We start from the raw sequence: 25,703 nt of genomic DNA on the forward strand, positions 1-25,703 counted from the left end.
GCTACCTGCTCCAGTATTTTGGCCTAGAGAATTCCATGGACTGTATAGTCCATGGGGTCACAAAGAGTTGGACATGACTGAGCGACTTTCATTTTCACTTTTCACTTTCCTGCCCCTACTACCAATCTGTAAATGTTGTGCTACAGCAAACAAGGGGCTTCCCTGGTGGCTCAGTGGTAAAGAATCCGCCTGCCCATGCAGGAGACGTGGGTTAGATCCCTGGGTTGGGAAGATTCCCGGGGGAAGGAAATGGCAACCCCTCCAGGGTTCTTGCCTGAAAATCCCATGGACAGAGGAACCTGGGCTGCAGTCCATGGGTTTGCAAAGAGTTGAACACAACTTAATGACTAAACAACAACATTCAAGCGCCCAGCATATTTCTATAAACTCCAAACTGTACTCGGCCAAGAGAAGGGACTGTGCTGAGCGGCCAGGCAGGTGCAGACCTAGCCTGAAATCAACTGAATCCAGGTGGTCTGCTCCAGAAAAAAAATGCCCACCTCAAAGTCTTTGCCCTCGTGGCCCACAGAGGGCCAGCACAGTCCTTCTCAGGGCTAGCACAGTCTGACTGCCAAAGAAAATGACACGATTGTTGAAGTGGGGAAGGGACAGCCAGGCTTTGCATTGCTGACTTTAGGAATAAGCATTCTTGCAAAAATTATTCATTTAGACCCTGCTCACATCTCCCTTCTGATTGAAAAAGTTGCTTTTATGAATCCTCCCCTAGAATGCTGCCTTAAAAGTCCCACTAGGATGAGGGGAGGGGACTTAAACCCGAGATGCACAACTGCTGTCCCTCCATGTCTCACTCACAGATATGTTTTTCTGGTTCATAAAAACAAACTGACTTTGGATGTCACTAGCCGTGTTCCCAAGAGTCCCCACCAAGTGCCCACAACCACCTGACCTCCATCCTGCAGCTTTGGCTCTGAGGGTGTGTCCCCACCTATCAGATTTTCTTCTCTCAATCACACATCACATCCCCTTCCAAGAAAAGGGACAGAGGCAGTGAAGATTTCTCAAGGATCCTCAGCACTAGTCCCAAGGCTATATCCCCCAATCTGTACAGTCTTATTTGATCGTTGTAAGCTAGGGCCGAAAAAAAGGCTACTTTAAGAGGTTGTCACTTTAAGCCACCAGAGTTAAGTGATGTTCAACAATGCAAAGTAGAGATTTTTTTCTAACACCTACACTTCCAAAAGATATTTACTTTAAATAAGTGACAAGTACAGTCCATTTGATTTAAATATGCTGAGCTTTTTCCAGCTCCCAGGCCACTCAAATGCACAGAAGATGAAATAATTGGTAGGATTTTTAATGTTTCTTTATCATGTGACCACTTTGTACAAGTCAAAGGGATATGCCAACAATAGCACAGCCTGTGTCACGCTTGTTACTAATATGCCTGCCAATTAATCCTGACATGGGAGCTTGGCTGGTTACCCAAAACCTGGTATTTTATCACCTCAGGGGGTTAGCTCTTGGATGTTTCTATGACATTTTATACTAATCAATCAATTTTGCTTTTTTTAAAGCTGAGCCTTTCATAGGAACTGCAGATGAGCCCTATGCACACCACACCCAAAGCTACTCTTTTCCTCAAACAGAATTGTGTTTGGTTTGTTGATAATTACACTTTGAAACCGACTTTTGAAAATGTTTATTCTTATTTCTTCCCTTCCAAGGGGGAAATCTATCTCAAATGTTAAGACAGAAACCCAAGTCCCTCCGAGTTTTCTCATATTATTGTATATTTAAAAATATTACAAGAGGGTGCTTCTCAAGGGAAGTGAACTTTAAAGCTGCCAAAGATAGTTGACTTTCTCCAAATCTGTTACCAATGGATCCCAAGCTGGTTTAAGTCAGTTCTATTCTGAGTAATGACACATGCACTGGGACAAACGCCATGCTAAGATATTTCTAGGACCCCCTGGCAAATGGTAATTTGTCTGAAGACAGCCAGGCAGGCAAAGGAAGGACAGATGGGAAGAATGAGTCTCCTGGGAGCCCTATGTTGAAGCAGGAGTCCTAAATCAACGCCAGGGACCACGTTCTCATGGGCTAAGTCCCATTTCTCATCAGTCACTCATCCCTCCCGATCCTCTGGCTTCCACTGATTCTTTCAACCATTCTTAATGTAGGTCATTTTAAAGAGATCATCAAGCTGCAAGAAGTTTCACTGGCAAACTTTGTCTTTCCTTTATACTCTCTCTCCTGGGATTTAGTCTTGAAACATCCCTGCCTAAAGCATGAGCTTTCTGTTTTTTCCATCATTCGAACTGCTGCCTTCAGGAAGCACTGGGACACATGGGTCTGTCAAATCCAGCTTCTCCTTTCCTTTTTTTCTATCCTCCCTACCCTGCTATAGCTTTATGGAGGTATAACTGACAAATAAAAATTGTATTGACTTCAGGCATACAACTTGATGTTTCAATATATGTGTATATTGGGGGCTTCCTTGGTGGCTCAGATGATAAAGAATCTGCCTGCAATGCAAAAGACCTAGGTATGATAGTTGGGCCTGGAAGATCTCCTGGAGAAGGGAATGGCTACCCACTCCAGTATTCTTGCCTGGAGAATCACATGGGCAGAGAAGTTTGGTGGGCTACAGTCCATAGGGTCCCAAAGAGTCAGACACAAATGAGCAACTAACACTTTCACTTTCATACACTGTGAAAGGCTTACAGCAGTCAAGCTGAGTAACATATTATTACACACCTGACATAGTTAGCAGTTTTGGGCGTGGGGCGGGGTAAGAACAACTAACATGTATTCTCTAAGCAATTTCAAGCATGTAATATGGCATTGCTAAGTACTGTCGCCATGCTATATATATCCAGATCTTGTTCATCTTGCATGTCTGAAAGTTTGTACCCTATAACCAGCATCTTCCCATTTTCCCCACTCTTAGCCCCTGGTAACCACCATTCTAGTCTCTGCTTTAAACAGTTCAACTTTTTTAGATTCCACATATAAATGAGATCATGAACCTAGAGGACATTATGCTAAGTGAAATAAGCCAGACACAGACAAATACTGCATGACCTCTTTTTCTATTTTTTACTTTTTCCTCTCTATCCAGTCCTAATTCAAAGAAAGAGCCCAGGTCATGGAGCAAGGTGAACGTGCACTGGCCTCGGAGTCAGACATCTTAGCCCCACCAAAGAATTACTGTGGGATCTCAGTTAAGTTCCTAGCATGTCCCTGCCTCAGTTGCCTCATTTGTAAAAGAGAAGGATGACTACCATACCTGACTGTGGGATGCTGTGAGGACTAAAAAGCACAATGCATGTGAAATGTTTCACAAAATGAAACTCACTCTACAACTGTTAGTGCTAACTCACGCCACCGTTCCCCAGTGTAACACCCCAAGCAAAGCACAATGCCACCATCCATCTCTTGCAAAGGGACTAAATGGCCAGCTGACTTGGGATTAAGCATCACATGTGACATTCTGGAACATTTACTCTACCCCAGGCAATGAAAAATTACCACCATTTAATCCTCTCAATCTAGCAGCTAGGAAGTCTGACTCTTTGCAACCTCGTGGACTGCAGCTGGCCAGGTTCCTCTGTGCATGGGATTTCTCAGGCAAGAATACTGGAGTGGGTTACCATTTCCTTCTCCAAAGAAGTCCTAGCATTTTGTAGATGAGGAAGTGGAGGCTTGGAGAGGTCACAGCGTTGGTGAGGATGAGAGTGTGGGTCTGCACACATGCTTGACTGCAAAACCCAAGCCCTCACCCCTTGCCTCACATGTGTAAAAATGAGCTCTGATAGGGAGTCATCTTAGGAGGTAAGGTGAGGTTTCGTGGAACCCTTAAGAGCTCCCTAGAAGTAAAATGCTGTTTAGCTCCCAGGTGGGTGGATTGTGCGTGTGTCATCAGGAAGAGAGGTATAGCTGTCCCCCCGCTTCCTCTGTATTCCCCCGTCTCCACTGCCCCACTCTGCTGAGAAGTTAAATGGCAATCCTGAGAGAAACATCACGCTTTAATTGTACTTTGTCCCTCTGTTTATGAGGCAGAGTCCCTACCACTAATATAGGAGAAGGAAAGGCTATTTCTTGGGAATAGATCTCATGGATCCCCTGACGTTGTCAGGGAAACCCTGCCTTGGTATAGGGTTCCCCTTACAGGGGAGATGGTCGAGCAGATCTAGATGGAGGTAAATACTGGTGGCCAGACCAAGCACCACACCCCAAAAAGCAGAGGACAGATGACCTGGTGGGGTGGGGGCGGGCAGGGAGATGCAGAGAAGAACACCTCCTCATGTCTGGCAGACTGCTCTCCCATGGGGAAAAACTGATTTCAAGGAGCTTCCAAAATGACTATTCTTCTGAGATGCCACCTATTCACAGAGTCTGAACTTCCAAAGACACTGACCAGCTGCATCTTGCCTACTATTTGTACATTCACAGAGGACAGAATTTCAGTTTTGAATGCCCACCTCCATGAAGTTTCCAGAACACCAAAGGAGGTTAATAAGCAGGCTGGACACTGCCTCTGCCGTCAAGCTCCATGTACTTAGACACGAGCAGAGAAGAACCTGTTTCTGCTGCAGCCAGAGCTTTGCCTCTTCCTGTGGTCAGGAACCACCTCTGGCCACTGTTATCACCTCATTATAACAGGGTCCTGTCCTCATCTGGCCACCAGTCTTTATTGATGCTGGAGTCTGAGCGGACCCGATAAGAACTGAAGGCTGACCTAGGAGGAAGCAGGACACTGAGGCTTGGCCACAGAGAAAGAAGAGACTGCTCTGTGGTGCTACATCTGCTTCTAGACACATCTCTAACCAGCTGGTGACTTGGTGCAAGCGGCTTCCCCTCCCTGAACTGCAGGGCTCTGCTGCAGGGTGGTTAGATGCCGCAGTATTCCCCAAGCCTCCTCCTACTTCTGGCATTTTATGCATGGTGCTTTGAAGATGGGGACAGCTCAGGAAATGCTTTAGAAGTATGAAGAACATCTGGTTGACCCTGGATGCCTTCCCACCCACCTTCTCCTTAGTCTTCTGTGTGAGTGCATTAGAGAGTGTGATGTTGGTAGGGACCCAGGAGGACGAGAACAGAAACATAGCTCAGCTGAATGGCAGGTGGGATATCTAAGAAGAAGAGGGCAGTGTTGGGGCGAGAAGATAGCAAGCAAAGCAGAAGGAGAAAAACTGCCCCCGGGACCTCACTGGTGGTCCAGTGATTATGAATCTGCCTTCCAATGCAGGGGACGCAGGTTTGATCCCTGACCCATTTCAGGAAATGAAAATCCCACATGCAGCAGGGCAACTCAGCCTGAGGACTGCACTAGAGAGAAGAACTAGCAAGGAGCCTGAGCGCCACAATGAAGGATCCCATGTGCCACAACTAAGACCCAGCATAGCCAAATAAGTGAATAAATAGTGTAAAACAGAAAAAAAGAAAAACTGCCCCCATACTTCCTAGGGAACAGACGAGGCGGTGAGTCGAGAAGGTATTCGCAGAGAAGTTTCTGGTAAGTGTTCTGGTGAGGGGGATCTCGGTGGGGCCCCGGGCGGGGGTGGTGGAGAGGTGGGAGGACATGTTTCTGTGACAAGGCTGAAGGGACAGCACTGTGCTTGGCACATGTCCCTTCCCCTAGCATGGCAGGAGGCAGCAGTCGCCATGTGGTCAACACTGCCTCTCACATCCAGGAGGAACCGTGGAAAGAACACAAGCCTCTGGATTCCAGGGCCGGTTCCATGACTTGCCAGCTCTGTGGGCTCGAGCCGAAGTGTCCCCTCACTGAGCCCCACATCCTCTGATGAAAGAACAGGGTGGACAACGCTGCAGTAAGAGCACAATCATACCATCCCTCCCCCAGCCCCCAGGAGGGTAGTATCCGAGGAGGTGAGGTGTGTGGAAATCCTTGGCGAGGATATGAAGAGGTTCCCAAATAGCTGAATACTCATTATGATGAAAAAAATAAAAAGGCAGAATAGGCACTCTGCTTTGACTAAAGTCAGGAAATGACCATTCGTAGGTCACTGTGGTCCTGGCCCTTAGAGATCTGCCTCAACCCCAAAGAAGCCTCTGGGCCATTTTCACTGGATTCTGTTCACGCGAGGGGCTTTCAGTGCAGTGTTTCACAGCAACTCAAACGAAAGAGTATCTTCTTGTGCTTCCTGAAGAATGAAGCTGTCCAGGATGCTACATTTGCCTTAATACTTCACTAATAACACTGTCTCTGGTATAGCTTTAGACACAGTTAAATACTCCACATTGAGTCTAAATGCTAGTGATGGAGACAGAGCCAAGGGCTCCCAAGACAATCCTCTGAATGGGAGAAAATATTTGCCAAGTGATATGACTGATAAGGGATTAATATCCAGCACATATAAACAGTTCATACAACATAACATCAAAGAAATAAACAACCCAATTAACAAATGGGCAGAAGAACTGAATACACATTTTTCCAAAGAGGAAATGCAGATAAAAACCACAAGGAGATATCATCTCACACCTGTCAGCATGGCTATCATCAACAAGGACACGGACAACATGTGGAGGATGTGGGAAAAGGGGATTCTTGAGTACTGCTGCTGGGAATGTAAGTCCGTATGGCCACTGTGGAAAACAGTATGGGAGGTTTCTCAAAAAAAACTAAAGACAGAGCTATCACATGAGTCTGCAGTTCCACTCCTGGGTATATATACAAGGAAAACAAAATGCTAATTTGAAAAGATACCTGCACCCCAATGTTCACAGAAGCATTGTTTACAGTAGCCAAGACACGAAAGCAGACTAAGTGTCCATCAACAGATGAATGGATAAAGAAGATACACCCACACACAACGGACAACTACTCAGCCATTAAAAAGAATGGAACTTTGCCATTTGCAGCAACACGGATGACCCTGGAAGGCATTATACTAAGTGAAATAAGTCAGACAGAAGAAGACAAATACTGTATACCACTTATATGTGGAATCTAAAAGATACAATAAATTTGTGAATATAACAAAAACAAAGCAGACTCATGGACAGAAAGAATAAACTAGAGGTTATAAGTAGAGAGAAGGGTTGGGGGGGGGCAATACAGGAGTGGGAGGCACAAACTGCTGGGTAGAAGATAGGTTCAAGGATGTATTATACAACACAGGGAATATAGACACTATTCTGTAATAGCTGTAAATGGAGAGTAACCTTTAACAGTTGTATAAAATTAAAAAAAATTCTTTTTAGAAAGCCAAGAGTTCCTTCTTCCTTTTCTGTATGCTGCTGCTTTGGACAGAACACTGAAAAGCATACTAAATAAACAAATAGCCAGCTCAAATCTACCACTTCGCAAACAGAAAGCTTAAGGATTCATCTGCCCAAGCCCCTCATTTTACTGCTTGGACCAAAGGCCCACGCCTCGTAAATGGCAGAGTTGGTCCCAGAGGCCATCTGTCTCTCCACTCTACAGTACATCATGATCTTCACCTCTTGTGGTTAAAATGCACTTTTAAGATTTAAACCTGAGCAGCATTCTATCTCTTTCCAACCATCTCTCAACGCATTTCAGAAAACGAGTCTGCGTCCCCACCCAGAAGACCGAGCCGACGGAGAGTTCGGGCCTCTTCTCTTACCTGTAAGTTTGCACAAGGTGGTAAAACATGAGTGGGGATTTCATTCTCAGAGCCTGCTGGCCCCAGGGGCTTGTTCTTGACCCGGAAGGCTGTGGTGGTGGTGGCAGTGGTGGTCTGAACTGGGAGGGCTGGCTGCCACACAGTCACATCCGAGCCATTGCCAAAGGCTTGAATTGCATTTTCTGCAGTAAAACAGGAGGAAATCCAATTTCAAAGTCAAGCGGCAAATGTAACAGACAGGATACGTGAAGCCAGAGAGGCACACTAGAAATTCTGATGAGAGCACTGGACTTCTCTAAGCAAAACCCATCCATCCATCCACCCCCTACACACTGAGAGCCAGCCATGGGTCAGGTGCTCTAAAATCAATTCACTCATTAAACCCTGAACTGGACACTTAGCTATGCTCTGTAAGTGCAACAAATATTTACCATGTCCCTCTTCAGGTACCAAGTACTGAATAAGATCCTTTCCCTGAAACATCCATCAGTCAAGTCTTTTGAAACGTGACTCAAAATAGCCTCAGATCTGCTATTTGGGATCATAATCACTGTTCCATCTTTCAAAAAAATGCTTGTGTCAAAATTTTATACTAAAGGCAAGCTAATTAGTAAGTACCACATCCCTAATTATGAGACTGGGGTGACTCAGTAGCATTCATACGAATTCAGCAGGCAGTGAAATCAAACAGCAAAAAAAAAAAAAAGTGATCTGCTACCAAAGAGCACCTACTATGAGCTCGGCATTGCTCAAAGTATAAACACAACCGATTTCTTTAAAAGAAAAATATATCCCAAACCTCATCAATAATATATCATGAAAATGTAAGCAAGATTATTTTTTTCCTTTCTGCTCCCAGTCTTCTGAACAAAATCTGCATAATTAGGAAGGTGCAGCCCTGCTTAAATGAAAAGTTTAAAATGTAAAACTTTAAAAGCTTATTACAATTTCATGGGATTAGATTGTTTTTTATGGCAAGAGTAAATTGGTTGTGTGTTGTTCCCCTCCCCGAGATGAATAAAAAACAGGTTTTAATCAGGTCCTCAGGGATTTGGCCTGGATTTAGGAATTTTTTTTTTATTTCATATTCATTGTATAAGAAATCAAACTCTTCCATTTGGGACCTGAATGTGCAAATTGTTAATATATGACTCTTAGCTGGCATTTTTCGATATACGAGACAGAATAATTTAAGCCTAATCTTCCTCTCAGAAGTGACATTTTGTTCTAAAATTGTTATCCTTGAAGTTCAGCAAATTGGAAGCTTGTTTTTGAAAACTTTACATTTTTTAGTCTGTAGGAAACAGCTTCAAATTAATATCAATGCTTCTTGAGCTCCCGGCTGGGTTACAGAGCTTAACGGGTGGGTGGAGGGTAAAGAAGGTGGTACTTGGGCAACCAGTTTCCTTCAATGACCCCGGACTACAACAATAAAACAAAACCTTCCTTTGTCCCGTTAAGGCACGTAGATTCAGGAGACCCACGTCATTTGTTGGAACTGTGATTTCCAGCATGTTTGCCTTGTCATTTGGGAAGACTGTCCACTTGCTCACTCAGTCATTCAGGTGTCAATGGAATACCTACTAAGTGCCAGGCACCGTTCTGTGCTGAGAATCAGCAGGGGACGAACGACACCAACACGACAGAGAAGTCCCTGTCCTCCTGGAGGCTATATTCTGGTTGAGGAGGCAAACAGAGGAAGTATACAATACACTGTTGCTGTTCAGTTGCTAAGTCATGTCTGACTCCTTGCGACCCTATGAACTGTAGCCTGCCAGGCTTCTCTGTCTATGCGGTTCTCCAGGTAAGACTACTGGAGTGGGTTGCCATTCCCTTCTTCAGGGGACCTTCCCTTCCCAGGGACTGAACTCGGGTCTCCTGCACTGCAGACAGGTTCTTTTACCCTCTGAGCCACCAGGGAAGCAATAGATTGGCGTCATGCTTGTGCTAGGGGAATTAGAGAGGTCTGGTTAATTTGAAGGGATGGGGAACTGGGTTATTACATCTGGGTTGAAACCTACAAATTCCAATTCCTTCTACCCTAGGGCCTGTTGCAAGAGGCTGAATTTAGTCTTTGTCTTTGGTAGGCTGTGCTCCATCTAATCAAAGTATAAATGGAACGACTATGAAAAATTCTGGCTGGCTTTGGTCCTCATTGAAGACCAAATGTGTTTATGTTTATTAAAAAATCATTAGCATTAAGATGCCATTCTTCCCTTCACCAAAATATTATTAAGCAGGGACCACTTTAATTTCTCTCTGAGGCAGTGGTTTTCCAGCCCAAGTGAGTATAATCTTTTTTTTCTCACACTGACCTCTGTTGTCATTGCTTTATCTTCATTAAAACCTGGATTCTGCCAGAAGAGTGTGCAGGACGTGAAAAAGAGGGTACACACACACACACACAAACACACACACACATGATTTATTTCAGTCAAGACCAAAGAAGAGGCTTAAGGTATAGTTCCATGATATAGTGCCCAATGTTATTCTGGCAAATGTCTCCACACTTTAGACTGGTTTGAAATTTCACTTCAGCATCCAAAAGCTTGTTTTCATTTTAAGATGATCAAAGCATTTGGTTATAGCCAAGTACCCACTGAGTGAATCTCTTAGATTTCTCTTTTCAACAAAAGAAACAATGAGGAGGTTTTTGAAGTATCACTTAATAACTTTCCTGTGTACAAGCAGTAAAAAGTTTGCTAATTCTTTAAAAATCAGTCAGAGTACCATGGAGAAATTGTCACCTAAGGGCACAGTGCTCAGAGGTAGGTGAACCTTGGCCCACGCTTCCCACTGGGAAGTTCTACCTGGTCCTTGATGTTCAGGCTTGTGTTTTTATCCACCAGCCCCTCAATCTCAGGCCTGATGCAGAAGCCCATGGGGTGCAGGGGCTGCAGAGGAAGGAACTGGGTGGGGCTTTGGATCCTATCTCTGGCGTGGCTGGTCTAGGTGAATACCAGCCGCTTATTCCACTGTGACATGGAGATACTATTAAGTGCATCTCCTAGGATTCTTGTGCAGGTTATAGTCAATGAGACAATGTATTGGGCTGGCTAAAAAGTTTGATCAAGTTTTCCCTAACATCTTACGTGAAAACCCGAACAAGCTTTTTGGCCAACCGGATATAAGTTACACTCCTCCTAAAAGGGAGTTTGCACACAGAGGAGGCAGCCGATAAATGAATGGTGGCTGCTGCAAGACACGAATGAGGTATTCGGCTGGATCTTTGCCTGGGGCGCACACATCTCGGTGGATAGGAGGGAGACCTGGCACAGTGCTTCGAAGTTCATTTGATGAGGCTCATCGTTCACACTCGTACATTTCTCTCTATCCCTCTTCCCCTGGGAAACGTGTTTCCAAATTGCCTAAAGGACCCTGCAATAATAATGGTACTGTTTCCAAGCAGAAACCTCCCCCCGACTCCCACCCCCAGCTCATCTCATCTCCGGAGGTATTCGAAGCTCCTGGCTGCATCACCAGCCCATTCCACTCAAGAACTGCTGCTTCTCCTCTGAGCCAACCCTGAACATCCAGGGGGCTATTGATGTTAACATTCTAATTTTTCTCACAGAGCCCTTGGAGGCCTACCCTCATCTAACTTGCCCGAGTCTTTCACATTGTGTATGCTGCCCAGGTTTTAAAAACCTCTGGAACTGATGTGGGGCTGGTTGCCAAGATCAACGTTTCATCTGTGGGTGGAAGTGTTCCTCCCCACACGCTGTGCCCTTGGCTATTGAGTCTTTCGCTTCCTGGGGCCTCTGGACTCGCCACCTTGGCAGCACCCCGTTCATCACTTGCTCTGGTCCTGCTGCAACATGCAGTGTGGCTAAAAGGATCTGGATTCACCATGAGCGATCAGGGAAAAAAAAAAGAGAGATACACACACACAGACGAGGCGGACATAGGAAACACAAAAGTACAGTTTGAACTTAGGGGAAAACGTTTGTGTGGCTGTTGTCTATTTTTTCAAACTCACTAAGACATGTGTTGTCCTTGAAGAAATTCAGAAATTTCAAGCATTCCTCCAGGTCGTTTCCGCTGTTGTTGCAGTCACACCAGGGGGCCACGCTGAGGCTACTGGAGTCTATGTAGTTGGGGGTCATGACTGTACCTAAAAGAGTAAAAACAAGGCGTTTTATTCTTGTGTGATGATATAAACTTTCCTATAGCCTGAAAAGAAACAAATGTTCCTCTGACTACGGATGCGCCGTGGATAACACCGTGGATAATTACAAACACTGTGTTTGCTGAGTGGGAAATTATGTTAAGCAGTGCATTTTCTCGGCAATTTATCTTGAGCACATAAAATAATTTACACATTTACTTAAAAAATTCTAACAGAACTCCTTGAGCTGCGCTTAGGGTATTTTTCTCTGCACAAATGGTATGGATGTCATGGAGCAGGAGAGAATTAACTTAGAATGCATGAATTGCCAAATCCCTTGCATTTTCTTGAAAACGTCATTAATCTTCACAAATAGATAGAGCTGGTTTTACATATCTTAAAAGGCCTTTTAGGACTTTGCCATCTACTTCCTTCGGAAGCAAATGGCTCCTTCAGAGTAACCCAGGGAAGTTTAGAAGCTTTCCTTATGGGTTACCCCATGTTCTAGATGTATTCAAGGACGCCTCTGCTCGCTAGACTCTCAACAGATTTAAACAAGGTCTTCCAAGTTGTGATGGAATTGGAAACAAACAGTGGAAATTTCCTAAGCCAGTGGCTCCTCCAGTATTGTCTTAATAGTCCTCAAAAATCCTCAAAGAAATGCTGGGTGGTCTCTTGCCCACATCTTCCTGTGTATCCATTGTTCTTCTGATGAGTTCTGTATTGGTGCAAATAAACAATGCACTTACACTTAACACAACCCAAATGTCTTCTCCCAGGTGGCTCACACCAGGCAATGCCTACTCATGCCAAGAAGCCTTCTGTTTTTATATATTTATTGGAAGTAAGAAGTAATAGGCAGTCCAGTGAGCCACAGGATATATTTGGTTCAGAAACAGAAAAAAAAAAAAGAATTCTTTTTAAGCTCTTATGGATCAAGGAAATATCTTCTTTGCTGTACATTCCTTACTGACTTGAACTAAACAATGTCCCATTCTACCTTGGGAGGAAAACTTCGACCCACAGCAAAGAGAAGCTTGTACCTTTAGGTGAGAAAGAACAGGCACCCCCAACACTGAAGGAAGAGGTTAGAGTATGTCTGCTAAGCACCCACTGTATGTCTGGCTCCAGAATGGATCCCTGACATTTGGAAAAGGTAGGAACTAGCTTTGTCTTCAGAGATCTTAGAACCCAATGACCAGAGTGGAGGGAAAGATCTGGACCCAAGAGAGAAATAAATTTTGGCTCACAGAATGCACTGTTTCAACTAGTTCTTCCCTTAAGTGATTTCATTATCCTCAGGTATGTAATAGTTTGTTGAGCTTGAACCCACATGGAGTTTTCAATGAGCATGTGCACCTCGAATGTGCAGACTAAGGTATTAACAGTGATTATATCTGCGAGTGGAGCTAGAGATCTTTTAACACTGTGGGTTTTTTTGCATTTTAAAAAACTCTTTACAATGAACACGACTTAATTCATTGTTATTTCTTAAACATGTAATTCTATCATTGATAAATAATCCTTACTAGGGACTACTTTATTTAAGAGAAGGAAAAACTGAATGCAAATTTGGAGGAGTGAGTTCCCTGGCCGCCCAGTGGTTAAGACTCCAGGCTTCCACTGCAGGATGGTCATGGGTTTGATCCCTGGTCAGAGAACTAAGAAGCCGCATGCCAGTCCTGCCAGTCTCACAGCATGGCCAAATAAAAAAATAAATAAAAATGGAGGGCTGACTTAAGGAAGACAAGTTCATGGGACCTATCAGTGTGAATGGTCAGTCGCTGGTGAAAGGTATTACCCAAGACAGCACAGGTATCCTTGCAAATAAAATTGGGCTAGTGTACAGCACCTGCATATCCCAGCATTCAGTATGGCCAGTGATTTTCCCGGTGACTCTTGCTGAAGACATGCTGGCGACAAAGACTTTGGTTTGTGCTGTCACTCTTGATAGGACGTTCTTCTGCCCAGGGACTAGTGTGATAGTGGCAGGAGCTGGCGCCCTGGCTGAGCCATCAGGCTTCTGACAACTGTGATTTCCCTCATCCTTCCCCAGCTTTCACTACGTGTTCCTTCTCACACGACAGTCATGAGGGAGCCCTGCCTCCAAGGCTTCCCACAGCCCCGGTACCAGGAGCCTCATCCTTTTCTCCTGCTGCCCTGTTTATTTCTGGGCACGAACCTGCCTCACTCCTGTCCTCTCCCAACTCACCAGTGCCTTGCCTAATTGCACTGCTCTCCTGAATGCCAAGAACCTCAGGTTTTAAAAGACAGAACAAGACTACTTCTGCTATGTTTGTTCTCAGGGAAAAAATATTAGGGAAACCTCCCCCCGCCACCAGGAGCTGAATTACCCAGATTATTAATGGCAAGCAGAACACCAAGTCTTTAGGGATTTTCCTTCCAGAGGGCCATTTCAGGGAAACAGCCTTTCTGACTTCCCCAGACTGCATGACTTCCAAGCTCCCCCTCTCCAAAGTTATGTACTTCACTTGGTTTGACTTGCTCTCCTCCTCCATAACCATGCTTTCCCTGCTTACTTCTGTTCTGTGCAGTCAGTTCTTCAACTGAGATGCGTCCCCGGTCTTCACACTTGCTGCCTCCCTGCTCTTTAATAATCCCTGCCTTTGTGCATTCATTATTCTTCTACCCCACTTTTTTAGAGACAAGTCCTAAAGAACTGAACATCAAAACGCCAGCACAGAGGGTTCCGGGGAGATTTTTACAACCACAGAGGCTACAGGCTACAATGGAAGGACTCTGGGTATTTGTGAACCAGCATTTTCTCCCATCCCATGTCTCCCCATCTTACCAATAAGCCCCGAGTAGGCGAGGAGGCAGTCAGCGTAATTTTCCTTTAGACAGCTGCTGACAGACCTTGACTCTGGCTGGCAGTTGGTGAAAAAATCGGCCAGGCGAGATCTGCAACAGAAGAAAGTTGGGGGAGGGGGGAGGATGTGTTTCAAAATAGCCCAAGCTTCTGCACAGACATAATTTTTCCTTATTCCTTTCTCGATAGGCCTTTTTCAACATCCCCAAATACAGAGAGTGTAGACTCTTAAAAGGTTAGCATCTTCTCTTATATACAAGCCCCCGGCCATCCCCTCGCCCACCTTTTTTGCAGAGAAGTCTTCAGGGCCTGCAACTGGAGAAATCTTGACGCTTTGAAGTTTCCCTTCAATATTTATTTCTGACTAGACTTATTTGCATCTTTAGGAAATATGCTTCTGCACACACTCACCGGAGATCCACAGTGGGAAAATATTTACTTTATACAGAAACATGTCCCTGGCATCCAAATAGGATCCTACAGCCCATCTGCTCCCGTAATTCCTAGTGGCTTTAAAAATATGCGTATCTGGTCTTCTAAGTCATCTCTCATCTACCACCCCAGGGAGGGCAGTAGTATATTCCAGCCAAGGGATGCTGAGGGGGAAGTTCGCCTTTCCAGCACTGCAGGGAAAGGCAAAAGGAACCGGGTGACACTGGCTCAGGATGCGACTGGCTGTAGGGGGTCCCCTGGTCGAAGTGCAGCATCTGTCTGCAGTTCGGGAAGCCTCCACGGGCCAGCGCAGTCCACCCAGAAGCCCTGGGTGGTGGTGAAGTTGCCGAAGTACAAAGGGGCTGCAGACATCACTGGTCTGCAGAGGAAAGGGGCTCTTTGTGGCCAACCGGCTGTTTTTCAGTCTGAAGAGGATATTGTTGGAGAAATTCTAAATGAGAACTGGGCCATCTCTGAGGTCATCCGAGCAGACAACAGCTCTGTTTCTATGTGAGGAACACAACAGACTTCAAGAGAAGCTAAATTATCTGGCGATTACAGGAGACAATGGATGGCTGTCTTAGCTTCTTCTCTTTAGCGCACTCGAGTTGGCAGCCAACATACCCAGGGCTGTTTTTACCTCTTTCCACCCAAGAAATTGTATTTACTTAGCATCTCTAATGGTATAAACAGGGTTGCCTGGGTGGGGCTGAGCAAGGTAGAATGTGTGGAGATCACAGGGGTTTGTAAAGGGTCTGTAGGAAGCATATTCTGGGCCCTTTTCCTACAATTTGAACTGGAAGAAGATTAAAAGGCCTGATGAAATGATCTGTGTGCACAGCACATTGGAAAGGCTGCACAGTGTTCCTATGGGATTGGTCTCTCCTTGAACCCATGTAAACAAGGCGTGTCTGAGCTTTCCTATCTGCACCGATCTGTACACTCCGTATGTCGTGTGCCTGGTTCCATAACTGTGACTCCCCGGGGCAGGTGCTGGAGTTCTGTTTTATTTTCTTTGCACAGCACCTGACACTCCTCAGAATGCTTCCCAAGCGGGGCCATGTGGTGCAGTTAAGTGGCTTGGCAAAAATCCTCCAAATGAGGCTGGTGCATGCGTCTGTGTGTGTGTGTGTGTGTGCCCGCATCCCTCCCACAGTCTGAGCCTAGCTGGTGTTTTCTGACTCTAATTGAACACACCGAAGGGCGTAAAACCTGGCCATTTTCTGTAGCCTGGTTAAAGGATTTATCTTTCAGAAGAAATCCCTAAAGGTGACTCAGACTTACTCAACTGGCACCAATGGCATCCATCTTGGATCGAGTGTCAATTTCAGAAGAGTTTTCCTGGTCATGAAAGTTAATGATCTCATGGCACTGGGCTTCTAACTTTGCAGAGGCCAACTGTGTGGTTCAGGCAGCTGGGACTCCAGCTCTGCACACAAGCTGATCAGCTCCCTGACCTGGCAGCCCCGTGCTCCCAGCTGCCCCCCAGAGAGGGATGAAAGGTCGCACTGTCTCCAAGCCTCCTGCTTCTCGTAGTCTCTCGAGCAGACTATTAACTGAACAGCACCGAGACTCGGATTACTATCCTCCAGCGGGAGGCTAATGCCACCAGACTCATTTTGCTTAACAACCTCAGAATTGACTCACAATTGGACTCTGGAATGAAAGGCTAATTGAGTTAGTCTGCTGCAGAGAACATAACCCTGATTGGGAGGATAAAACTAGATATACTGCTCTGAGCATCGCCCTGAACAGGCTGGTTTTGGAGAGAAGATTGTCAGCCCAGATCTCAGTACTAAGACAAAACCAGCCAGCGGATGGCAAGAGTTTCAAAAATAACAGTGAGCCCACGAGGCATTGCTGAAACATGAACATTTCGCTGGTTCCTTCACCTCTGATCCACCTCCCTCTGCCATTCATGTTTGGAGACACGATGATCACTTTATGGGATTCACATTTAACAGATACAAAAACTGAAGGCAGAGGAAGTTTATACGGTGGTTGCACAAGCAGGTGGACTGGTACATTTTCATGAATTCTGCAAGTTGGTTAACTTCAAAGTGGTAGCTTGAAAGTGGACTAGGTAGGAGAATTTTCATCATGGTAATCTGCCAGCTCTACAAATCACAACCCTATGCTGTTCTTAGAGATCAGATCAGATCAGTCACTCAGTCGTGTCCGACTCTTTGCGACCCCATGAATCGCAGCACACCAGGCCTCCCTGTCCATCACCAACTCCCGGAGTTCACTCAAACTCACGTCCATCGAGTCAGTGATGCCATCCAGCCATCTCATCCTCTGTCGTCCCCTTCTCCTCCTGCCCCCAATCCCTCCCAGCATCAGACTCTTTTCCAATGAGTCAACTCTTCGCATGAGGTGGCCAAAGTACTGGAGTTTCAGCTTTAGCATCATTCCTTCCAAAGAAATCCCAGGGCTGATCTCCTTCAGAATGGACTGGTTGGATCTCCTTGCAGTCCAAGGGACTCTCAAGAGTCTTCTCCAACACTACAGTTCAAAAGCATCAATTCTTTGGCGCTCAGCCTTCTTCACAGTCCAACTCTCACATCCATACATGACCACTGGAAAAACCATAGCCTTGACTAGATGGACCTTTGTTGGCAAAGTAATGTCTCTGCTTTTGAATATGCTATCTAGGTTGGTCATAACTTTCCTTCCAAGGAGTAAGCATCTTTGAATTTCATGGCTGCAGTCACCATCTGTAGTGATTTTGGAGCCCAGAAAAATAAAGTCTGACACTGTTTCTACTGTTTCCCCATCTATTTCCCATGAAGTGATGGGACCAGATGCCATGATCTTCATTTTCTGAATGTTGAGCTTTAAGTCAACTTTTTCACTCTCCTCTTTCACTTTCATCAAGAGGCTTTTGAGTTCCTCTTCACTTTCTGCCATAAGGGTGGTGTCATCTGCATATCTGAGGTTATTGATATTTCTCTCGGCAATCTTGATTCCAGCTTGTGTTTCTTCCAGTCCAGCGTTTCTCATGATGTATTCTGCATGTAAGTTAAATAAACAGGGTGACAATATACAGCCTTGACGAACTCCTTTTCCTATTTGGAACCAGTCTGTTGTTCCATGTCCAGTTCTAACTGTTGCTTCCTGACCTGCATACAAATTTCTCAAGAGGCAGATCAGGTGGTCTGGTATTCCCATCTCTTTCATAATTTTCCACAGTTTATTGTGATCCACACAGTCAAAGGCTTTGGCATAGTCAATAAAGCAGAAATAGATGTTTTTCTGGAACTCTCTTGCTTTTTCCATGATCCAGCAGATGTTGGCAATTTGATCTCTGGTTCCTCTGCCTTTTCTAAAACCAGCTTGAACATCAGGAAGTTCACGGTTCACATATTGCTGAAGCCTGGCTTGGAGAATTTTGAGCATTACTTTACTAGCGTGTGAGATGAGTGCAATTATGCGGTAGTTTGAGCATTCTTTGGCATTGCCCTTCTTTGGGATTGGAATGAAAACTGACCATTTCCAGTCCTGTGGCCACTGCTGAGTTTTCCAAATTTGCTGGCATATTGAGTGCAGCACTTTCACGGCATCATCTTTCAGGATTTGGAATAGCTCAACTGGAATTCTATCACCTCCACTAGCTTTGTTCGTAGTGATGCTTTCTAAGGTCCGCTTGACTTCACATTCCAGGATGTCTGGCTCTAGGTCAGTGACCACACCATCGTGATTATCTGGGTTGTGAAGATCTTTTTTGTACAGTTCTTCTATGTATTCTTGCCATCTCTTCTTAATATCTTCTGCTTCTGTTAGGTCCATACCATTTCTGTCCTTTATCAAGCTCATCTTTGCATGAAATGTTCCTTTGGTATCTCTGATTTTCTTGAAGAGATCCCTAGTCTTTCCCATTCTGTTGTTTTCCTCTACTAGCACAATGCTCTCAAAATACCAGCATGGTGTAGTCAATCCCACAGATAAAGGAAGTATCTTTACTTCCTTCGAGTTCTTGGGAACTCAAAGTTCTTGGGAGTTGAATTTCAGAGCTTCCTGGATGAGCTACCTCTCCCATCCCTAATCACCTTTGTGTCAAATGACATGTGAAATGGTGTCATAAATTAACCTCCCGTCTCCAGTATCTTCCAAAGAAAGAAAACAGTTCTCTCTAAAGATGCTCCCATCCCAACAACACAGCCACTGAAATCTCTCAAAGCAACGTGTGCAAATGATTACAGGTATTGACAAAGCAGCTGACTTCTTGTCCTTTGTATTGACTGAATGACGGGTCAAATGCATGTGTTAATAAGGATGAATGAGTTCCCTGTCCCTGAACCCAAATAACCTGCCATCTAGAAGCCGAGAGAAACAAGTAAAAAGATGATAATACCACTATGGCTAGTTCTCAATAAAAGACAGGAAAGGTTGCTAATAAAAGTAACACAACATGAATCAAGTGTTTAGAATATGTTAGGTACGTCTTCATATACTTTATATTTTTCCCTGGCAACTCTAATAAGGTAAGGACAATTACTCTGTTATCTTAATTTCACAGATGAGGAAACAACATCTTATTGAGTTTTGACTAGAGTGAAATAGTGAATAGCAGAACCAGGATTTAAAAGCTATGACAAACCTAGACAGCATATTAAAAAGCAAAGACATCACTTTGCTGACAAAGGTCTGTACAGTCAAAGCTATGGTCTTTCCAGTAGTCATGTACTCAATGAGAGTTGGACCATAAAGGCTGAGTGCCAAAGAACTGATGCTTTGGAACTGTGGTGCTGGAGAAAACTCTTGAGAGTCCCGTGGACAACAAGGAGATCAAAGCAGTCAATTCTAAAGGAAATCAATCCTGAATACTCATTGGAAGGACTGATGCTGAAGCTGAAGCTCTAATACTTTGGCCACCTGATGTGAAGAGCTGAATCATTGGAAAAGACCATTATGCTGGGAAAGACTGAAGGCAGAAGAAGAAGAAGGTGGAAGAGGATGAGACTGTTGCATAGCATCAATGGACATGTCAATGGACATGAACTTGGGCAAACTCCAGGAGTTAGTGAGGGACAGGGAAGTCTGGCATGTTGTAGTCCATGGGGTTGCAAAGAGTTGAACACTTCTTAACAACTGAACAACAACAAATTCTTACTCTACAAGTTAAGCTTTTAACACAGCAGGAACTAGTTTCAGAGAAGTTGTAATATTGAGACTGAGGCTTGGAGGATCAGTAGGATCCTTCAGGTAAAGGTGGAAGAGGGTGTTCCCTCTGCAGAAGGAAGCAGTAAGTGATAAAGTAACCACATTCATAAAAATCCCAGGAGAACAATCATAGAGTATTTGTACCTGCCAGGCACTGATCGAAGTGTCTGGCATCTATTCACGTATTTAATTTTAACTGTAATAGTTGATACTCCCAGTCCCATTTAGCAGATGGAGACACTGAGGCAAAGAGAGATTAAGTAACTCCTCGGAGGTTGTAGAACTCTGTGCTGGAGCTGTAATGTGACCACATTCTATGGGACTCCAGAGCCATAGGACATTCTCAACCACTACACCTAACACACGGAGTCAAACAGACTCAGACATGACTTGGCAACTAAACAAAAACAGCAGCAGCAGCTAACACATGCCTCATCCAGAAAATTGTCAATTGTTCACTTGGGATGGCGGGGCCACAGGTGAGTGACAGGAGATGGTGCTGGCAAGATCAGCAAGGGCCTTGAATGACCTAAGAGGCTGGATTTTATTCTGAAAGCAGTGGGAACCACCAAAGGATTTTAAACAGAGAAATAACACGATCAGGTCTGCAGAAGAGAAGGACTCTTGGGTGTTTCTGTTCTTAAGCAAAGATTTGCTTGAAGCTTCTTCTGTGCCCTCCCTGCAATAGCAGAGATGAGAAGAGCAGGAAACTGGCCAAAGGAAGGAAGGAGGCTGAGCCAGTGAGTACCCAGAGGCAAGAACTGAGGACTAGAGGAGAAGGAGCGAAGGAGGATGCCCTGAATGGTAGGTGTTGAGTGAGTGAGTCAAAGTCAACTCAGTCCAGTCCAACCTGTGACCCCATGGACTACAGAGTCCATGCAATTCTCCAGGCCATAATACTGGAGTGGGTAGCCATTCCCTTCTCCAGGGGATCTTCCCAATCCAGGGATCAAACCCAAGTCTCCCTCATTGCAGCCAGATTATTTACCAGCTGATCCACCAGGGAAGCTCATGGTGGGTGTTGATGGAATGAAAGTCAAGACTGGGGATTTCCCTGGTGGTCCAGTGGCCAAGAATCTGACTTACAATGCACGGAACTCAGGTTCAATCCTTGATTGGGGAACTAAGATCCCGCATGCCTGTGTGCTAAGTTGCTTCAGTTGTGTCTGACTCTGTGTGACCCTATGGACTGTAGCCCGCCAGATTCATCTGTCCATGGGGTTCTTCAGGCAAGAATACTGAAGTGAGTTGCCGTGTCCCCCTCCAGGGGATCTTCCTGACTGAGGGATCAAACTCGCATCCCTTATGTCTCCTGCATTGGCAGGCATGTTCTTTACCACTAGCACCACCTGAAAGGCCCCAAGATCCTACATGCTATGGAGCAACTAAGCCCTAGTGCTACAAATACTGAGCCCTCGTGCTCCAGAGCCTGTGTGCCACAACCAAAGATCCCGAGTGATGCATCGAAGATCCTCAGTGCCACAACAAAGACCCGACACAGCCAAATAAATAAATATTTTTAAAAAAGAAAATCAAGACTGCAAAAAAGAAGGGGGCAGAATCAGCTCAGTAGACTGTGGAGTCACAGAGTGTAGTGGGGCACCCAGGAGAGGACAGTTTGCAGGGAAGATAAGAGAGGTGGCTTGTGACTGTGCTGAGGTCATGGCACCACGGGAGTCAAGCATCTAGCAGGCTGCACGATTCTCAGACCTCCATCTGTCCAGTGGCCAACCAGCCCCGCATCCCAGGACGGCCCGGTACACATATCCTCCTGCCCACCCTGGGTAAAGAACCACACGATAACCTTTTTCAATGACTTCCTCTGCCTGGGCTGCAGTGATCCAAACAAGAAAGCTTACACGGCCAGGGTGGGATTAACAAAGAAATTCCACAAGTGCATGTCTTCTGGAGACATGAAATCTCCATGACAACAGCAGTGATGAACCTGATTGTTTTTCTCTGAGAAAATGAAAAGAAAATGAATAGGCACTAATGTAGAAATGTATCTCCCTCTGAAAGGAGAAATTTCCCACCCTTAAAGAGGAGAAAAATGCCCGCAAATGCCAAGTTGGCCTTAGGAAATCTGCTGAAGAGAAAACAGTGGTTTATGCAGAAAATATCGTATTAAAGGAAGCATGCTGCTAACTGGAAATAGAAAAATGATTATAATGATAAAATCTAGGAGAGTCTTCTCAAACAGCAGATGGTCTTTTGACAGTGGAGGAAAAATCATTTACCTACTTTTTCTGCTAACATTTTTAGGAAAATAGAGTTATGGGGAACAGTTCAAAAACATACTAGTAATGCCCAGTTTCACTCATCCTGGATTATTCTAATCCTGTAAATGTTTGTGTTTTTTTTTTCTTCTCCCCAGGGCAAATCCCATACTTGGACACAAGCTGTGTGGTTGATGGAATGGAGCCTTGGGCAAAGAACTGTGAGATCCTGAATGGGATCCAGGCTCTGACACTAATTAACCAGAGTTCCTGAACATCATCATATGATGTTTGACAACTTTGGATTTCCCTTCCACTTCAGAACAGTCTGTTGGACACTTGAAGCTACTTGGAGAAGAAACCCACTTGTTTTCCATGCGTTATTATTATTTTCATCCATGATTCCACTCCACCATTACACACGATTTTAGTGTCAAGGCATTTGGTTTCTTTTGACTATAGAGATCACGTCTTTTTTTTTTTTTAAGATGTTTTTGATGAAGACCATTTTTTAAAGTCTTTTATTGAATTTGTTACAATACTGATTCCATTTGTGCTTTGGTTTTTGGCCCCAAGGCATGCGGGATCTCAGCTCCCCGCTGATAGAACTCTTGTACTGGCAGGTGAAGGCTTAACCACTGGGCCACCAGCGAAGTCCCTAGAGACCAGATCTTTCTACGGGATCCCCACATCTCACATGCAAGAAAGCTGAGGGCCAAAGAGGTTAAGGTCCTGCTCACTGTCACATGGTGAGTGGTGGCAGAGGGCTTTCACTGGAAGAGGAATTGCTAGCTGTCTATAACAGCCCAGGAAGGAAGAAGTAAGGAGGGTGTTGGACTTTAATTTCCCTGCAATTGAATTAAAGTCATCTAGTGTAATGGCAACCCACTCTAGTGTTCTTGCCTGGAGAATCCCAGGGACAGGGGAGCCTGGTGGGCTCCATCTATGGGGTCACACAGAGTCAGGCACGACTGGAGCGACTTAGCAGCAGCAGCAGCAGTGTATAACTGCTCTGTCCTTCCCACTGTTTGACCAGAGTGTTCTCAGTCCTCTTCCTAAGATTCCACTGACAGCCTCAGTGAGCACTTTGCAGGCAACACTGGGGCTCAGGAGGGGTCAGAGAGGGTGCAGGACTCTGCCCAAGAAGGTGGTGAGTCTGTCCATGGACGAGGCTACCTTTTATTAAGGAGTCTTTGGGGCAACACCACTGCCCATACAGGACCGCAAGACTTGCTGACCCACTAGCAACTCAGAAGCTTGGAATAGAATCCATTCATTAATTTGCTTGTGTTAGAAATCACTGGTGTTTTGCTCTGAATCCAACATGAGTGTTAGGGCTTTAAAGTCTTGGATCGCAACTCAAGGCATTTAGTTTCTAAGAGCACTCTCAGTGGGTCAGTTGGAGGAGCCAAAAAATGACGACCCTGGGAGTGGCATGCACCTGTTTCTAATCCCAGTCCTACCTTCCATGGTTAAATAACTTAGCTACGTATTGGACATCTCTAATCCTCAGTTTCATCACCAGGAAAATGGGGTAATGGAACTAGAGTTGCCTTAAACGGCTGCCGTGATACCTTACTAACAGTTATATGAAGCACCTTGCTCATAGCCTAGAATACACTTTGTGCAACACATTTTTATTTCCCACCCCTTCATCTTTTCTCCCCAATTTCTGGTCCATTCTAATGCGAAGCACTTGCCACAAAAAAATACAGCAAGCTCAACACAGAGAAATATGTATCTTAATCTATCTTCTGCTGCTCTTTATATGACAGACGAGCAGACCTCAGAGATGTTGCAAGTAGTAAAACGGATACTGCAATAAAGCAAGTCACACGAATATTCTGGCTTTCCCATGGATGTAAAAGTTTTGCTCTTACTATATAGCATTCTCATTGAGTGAGGGATACCATTAGGTCCAAAAAATGTACATACCTTAGTTAAAAATACTCTGCTGTTAAAAATGTCAAAACAAATGCAGTAACAACATCAAAGGTCACTGATCACAGACCACCACAACAAATCACTTATGTATTAACTAGTATAAGAATTACCAAAATGTGACACAGAGACACAAAGTGGGCAAATGCTACTGGAAAAACGGTGCAGACAGACTCGTTCAATGCAGGGTTGTTGCAAACTTTCAATCTGTATAAAACGCAGCTTCTGCAAAGTGCAATAAAATGAAGTATTAACACATCTGTGCCTAAAACAGGTTAACCTGTGTCACTGAGGGCAGTAAGACTGACCAAAACAAACTCAACAAATCTGAAGCTAGGGATCCTGAGGTGTTACTTAAAAACCTCTCAGCCATATGAGCTCATAGAACAAAAGCATTTTAAGAAAAGCTATTTTTTCCCCCCAGGAGTTTAGGGGGAAAACATATTTTTTTAAATGACTAAACATCAGTAAGTTTGTTAAAACTGCTGATCTCTTATGAAGAATAAAATCAATTAGAAAAACACGCTGCCTAGGATGACAAAGCAAGAGCAGGGCAATGGTAATTTTCTGGAACAGTGACACAAAACAGATTTTTCCTCTTTCTGTTTTTAGAAAATTACCTTAGCCCTTCTTCTCCAGCAGCCTACTGGAGAACACATCTGGAAAGCATCCTTCAGCAAATCAGAGTCTATGTTGAACAGATTTTGCGGGCGGGTGGTGGGGGGCGGGGTGGTTGGGGTGGTGGTTCCTGACTTGCTGGTCCCTTCCTTCCTTGGACAGTACACTCTGGCTTCCTGAAGCAGAGGCCTAGTGTTTGCCAGGGACGGGCTGGGAAGGGGGGCTCAGGCTGTCCTTCAGAAAGCCCGGGTCCTCCCACTCCCTGGGAGCAAATGTGACCTCCCTGGAGCAAAGGCCCGGGGGCAGGTTTGCATGCCCCAGGCGCAGAAAGCCAAAGCCCCGCTGTGTTCCTCGGCCCCTTGATGCGGCTTCCCACCCTCAGCCAACTGATGTGTTTCTTGGTGACTTAGCCAGACCGCAGCCACATGTGACTGGGAAAGGGAGGTGTGAGGTCCCAGCAGTCTTCAAGGCTTGCCTAATATTTGTGTTTCCTGGAACAGGAAGGCCCCTGTGACCAAGCAGAAATCAAGCCTGTTCCCCCTCAAATCCCTGCTCAGGTTCATCCAGATTCTTGGGGAGGTTCCAGCCCCTTTAACCCAACGCCCTGCACCTGTGCCCCTCATCCTGGGGAGACCCTGCTCTGCTGGCTCCTTGGCGGCTCCCAGTCTAGCATATGGGTCCCAGGAGGCTGTGGTCACTGCCCTCTGGGCTTGACCCACAACAAGAGCGAATGTAGGTGGAGGCATGCATCATTTTAGTCCACGCATCTGGCTTGGGGTCTATCTGTGGGTGGTGGGCTTGGTAAAAGCAGGCTGCAG

The 25,703-nt window shown here is 45.1% G+C and overlaps 1 protein-coding gene across 5 annotated transcripts in view; it reads right to left on the reverse strand.

Moving 5' to 3' along the window:
• The window catches only part of GFRA1 (GDNF family receptor alpha 1), a 231,454-nt gene that overhangs the window by 23,169 nt on the left and 182,582 nt on the right, over positions 1–25,703 (reverse strand). For all 5 annotated transcript variants that reach the window (XM_070780905.1, XM_019953075.2, XM_070780903.1 and 2 more), the window contains 3 exons: positions 14,498–14,607; positions 11,557–11,691; positions 7,578–7,759 (listed from right to left, as the gene is read on the reverse strand). In XM_070780905.1, the coding sequence (XP_070637006.1) occupies positions 7,578–7,759; positions 11,557–11,691; positions 14,498–14,607 (427 nt within the window). The remainder of the gene's footprint in view (positions 1–7,577; positions 7,760–11,556; positions 11,692–14,497; positions 14,608–25,703) is intronic.

The sequence above is a fragment of the Bos indicus genome, chromosome 26 (genome assembly GCF_029378745.1).
Source record: "Bos indicus isolate NIAB-ARS_2022 breed Sahiwal x Tharparkar chromosome 26, NIAB-ARS_B.indTharparkar_mat_pri_1.0, whole genome shotgun sequence".
In the NCBI taxonomy this organism is placed as follows: Eukaryota; Metazoa; Chordata; class Mammalia; order Artiodactyla; family Bovidae; genus Bos; species Bos indicus.